The sequence below is a fragment of the Microtus ochrogaster genome, chromosome 2 (genome assembly GCF_000317375.1).
Source record: "Microtus ochrogaster isolate Prairie Vole_2 chromosome 2, MicOch1.0, whole genome shotgun sequence".
Taxonomy (NCBI): domain Eukaryota; kingdom Metazoa; phylum Chordata; class Mammalia; order Rodentia; family Cricetidae; genus Microtus; species Microtus ochrogaster.
Window position 1 is genome coordinate 5,583,421 of NC_022010.1, and position 3,649 is coordinate 5,587,069.

The 3,649-nt window shown below is 48.6% G+C and overlaps 1 protein-coding gene across 1 annotated transcript in view; it reads left to right on the plus strand.

The window, feature by feature from the left end:
* Rab35 (RAB35, member RAS oncogene family) overlaps window positions 1-3,649 on the plus strand; it is a 17,893-nt gene that overhangs the window by 5,998 nt on the left and 8,246 nt on the right. The window contains exon 4 of the mRNA XM_013349430.2: window positions 826-876. Within this exon, the coding sequence (XP_013204884.1) occupies window positions 826-876 (51 nt within the window). The remainder of the gene's footprint in view (window positions 1-825; window positions 877-3,649) is intronic.

Sequence of the window (3,649 nt, forward strand, 5' to 3'; positions counted from 1 at the left end):
TGGTTGTGAGCCACCATATGGTTGCTGGGAATTGAACTCAGGACCTTTGGAAGAGCAGGCAATGCTCTTAACCACTGAGCCATCTCTCCAGCCCTCTTAACTAGTTCTTATAACTTAACCTATACTTTTAAATCTGTGTTCCATTGTGTAGCTCAGTATTTCTCTGTACTGCCCGTCCTGCTGCCTCTAGTACTGACTGGCCACTCCCTTATGCCAGATTCCTCTTCCTACTTCCTCTCTCTGTCCAGATCCTGCCTATACCTCCTGCCTAGCTATTGGCTGTTCAGCTCTTTTTATTAAACCAATCACAGCAGTGCATCTTCACACTGTACCGCTACCCCACAACACACCTGCCTCACTCATTCAGCCGTGCTGACTTAGCTGGGGTAGATGACTGACAGCTGGTTCTGGTCCTGTGGGCCCGAGTGTCTTCACATGCAGAATGCCCTGATGAAACCAAGGGCTCTTTCCCAGCTTTCCATTTCTTTTCCAACTGAGCTAACAGGAGGATTTCTGAGGACCTTGCTGAGGATGCAGGTGGACTGGTCTTATTAGGTTGACCTTCCTCTTGCTTGGCTCTGTTGTCTGGGGCAGCCCTCAGAACAGGGCCTGGGCATGGGTCCTCTGTCATCTCCCCCAGAGGATTTGAGAGCTGCTTGTCTTACCTGAGGACCAAGGAAAAGGTCAGCGATTTACTGGAAGAAATGTTGGTGTGTGGGGAAATGGGTCGGCCTTGAAGACTTCAGCCCCACTGGGCTCCTTAGGAAGGATGGGCTGAAGGGAGGCCCCTCCCTCCTGCTCATCTCCCTGCCTTCTCTCCTGCAGGTGTGGGCAAGAGCAGCTTGCTGTTACGATTTGCAGACAACACCTTCTCAGGTGAGTCCTCCTGGGTGCTATTGGGTGCTTTGGTTTTGAAATCTCCTACCCTGTTCTAGAGCCTACCTGCTTCTGTCTGATGCAGGAGACATTATCATTCAGGTTGTTGGATGAGAGAAAGTGGGGTCGGAGGCTTAAGTGTGAAGCTCCTGCTGGTCGTCCTCACTTTCCGACTGAGGGTCTATTTGTGCCCCGCATTTAGGAGTTTAAGGAAAATGTCCATAGCGTTAAGAATGACAGCTGTCCTGCACTGTCCCTCTGCTGCCCTGCAACCTCTGTCGGGTGTCTTTTCCTGATCACACCTGCTGTTCAGAAACATGCTCCAGCCTGGCTGTGCACAGACCTCCACCCTGTTTCTGATTGTTCTTAGACAATATTGTCTCCTGTGGGTCTCTGGCTTGGCCCAGAACTTGCTATGTTGGCCCAGAACTTGCTGTGTAGACCAGGTTGGCCTTGAACTCACAAAGATCCACTTACCAAGTAGTGGGATTAAAGGCATATATGCTGCGATGCCCAGCCTTCCTTTCGTTCTGTAATGGCTGGGAAGGTTGCTTCTGTCTGGATGCTCTGACCTTCACTAGCTGCTCAGGTCAAGTGGCTTCTGGTTGCTTCTGTTTTAATCAATGCTGCATTTCTGGGATACATTGTTTCTTCTTGTACACACAGAACTGAGGTCACTAGGTCACAGGGTCTTAGGGTGTTTACACTTTCCTTGGTACTGCCAAATTGCTTTTTAAAAACCTTGTATTGGGGGCTGGAGAGATGGCTCAGAGGTTAAGAGCATTGCTTGCTTTTCCAAAGATCCTGAGTTCAATTCCCAGCAACCACATTGTGGTTCACAACCATCTGTAATAGGGTCTGGTGCCCTCTTCTGGCCTTCAGGCATACACACAGACAGAATATTGTATACATAATAAATAAATATTAAAAAAAAAAAACCCTTGTATTGTGGGTTGGTGGTGACACACACCTTTAGTCTCAGCACTAGGGAGGCAGAAGCAGGTGGATCTCTGTGAGTTCAAGGCCAGCATGGTCTACAAGAGCTAGTTCTAGGACAGCCCCCCCCCCAAAAAAAAACGAAAACAAACCAACAACAACAAAAACTTTCTATCGGGCTGAAGAGATGGCTCAGAGGTTAAGAGAACTGACTGCTGTTCCGGAGGTCCTGAGTTCAATTCCCAGCAACCACATGGTAGCTCACAACCATCTGTAATGAGATCTGGTGCACAAAACACTATATACATAATAAATAAATTTTAAAAAAAGAAAAAAAAACCTATTTATGCCAGGAGGTAGTGGTGCATGTCTTTAATCTTAGCACTTGGGAGGCAGCCGCAGGTGGATCTCTGAGTTCCAGGCCAGCCTGGTCTACAGTGTGAGTTCCAGGACAGCCGGGGTTGTTACACAGAGAAACAGAACCCGTATTGGACTGAAGCGGAGGGAACGGGGACATGCCATGTGTCTTCATGTCTGCTGTTGTGAAGAGACACCATGGTCATCGCAACTTTTATGAAAAGGAAGTCTTTAATTGGGGGCTTAGTTTACAGTTTCAGGTTTATTTTATTTTTTAAAAAATATTTCTTATTGTTTATTTACTTTATTTTATATGCACTGGTGTGAAGGTGTCAGATCCCCTGGAACTGGATCTTCAGACAGTTGGGAGCTGCCATGGGGGTGCTGGGAACTGAACCCTGGGCCTCTGGAAGAGCAGTCAGTGTTCTTAACCGCTGAGCCATCTCTCCAGCCCCTCAGGTTTAGTTTATCATCATGGCAGGAAACTTGGTGGCTGGCGCCATGCTGATCTGTAGCTGAGAGCTATATCCTGATCCTCAGGCTAACAGAGAGCACCAGTGAGCCTACGCCTGGCGCCTGGCACGGGCTTTTCAAACTCCCAGTGACACACTTCTTCCAGCAAGGCCACACCTTCTCATCCTTGAAATCCTTTCAAACAGTTCCACTCCCTGTTGACTAAACATTCAAATATGTGAACCCATGGGGGCCGTTCTTATTCAGACACCACCATGGTGTGTATAGGTCAGAAGACATTTGGGAGTTGGTTTTCTCCTTCCGTCACGCCATGTGAGATTGAACTCAGGTCTTCATGCTTGGCAGCAACACCTTTCCCATTTGAGCCACTTCACCATTTCCCACACTGCTTTTCAAGGACGCACTGGTCATCTTCGCTCCTGTGGGTTCTTTTTCTCTTTAGCTGTTTCTGGGGGTTTATCTGCATGTATGTCTGTGCTTGTGAGTTTCCATGAGGGTGCTGGGAGTTGAACCCAGGTCTTCTGTTGGGTGTGGTGCAGATCTACCCACGAGATGTCAGTGGTACTATGACAGGCAACACTGTCTCCATGGCCTCAGAACAAAGCCACCCTGGTTGAGAAGCACTGGTCTTCAGAACCTGTCTCTAGCTTTTTTCTTGTGCTGTGTGTTGACTTTGCTTTGCTTTGCTTTGCTTGCTCACGTGTGAGGAGCTGTTGGCCCTGGAGGTACCAGACGCTGACCTGGATTCTGGGTGCTTGCCCTGGTGTGGGCTGTCCCTCCATCTCACCACCTTTGCTAAGCTTTCCTGCTAACGTCCTGCTTCCACTTCTGTCTCACCTTGAACTTTGCCCTTGCCCTTTCCCATGGCCTTGCCACACTTCACGTGGTCGTCTGTTTTTGGTATGTTCCAGCTGGAAGGATGCTTTGAGGCAGGCCTTTGTAAACCTGCACCATACTGAACTGAAGCAGTCGGCAGCTGCTCTTAACGCATCTTCCACACAGATAT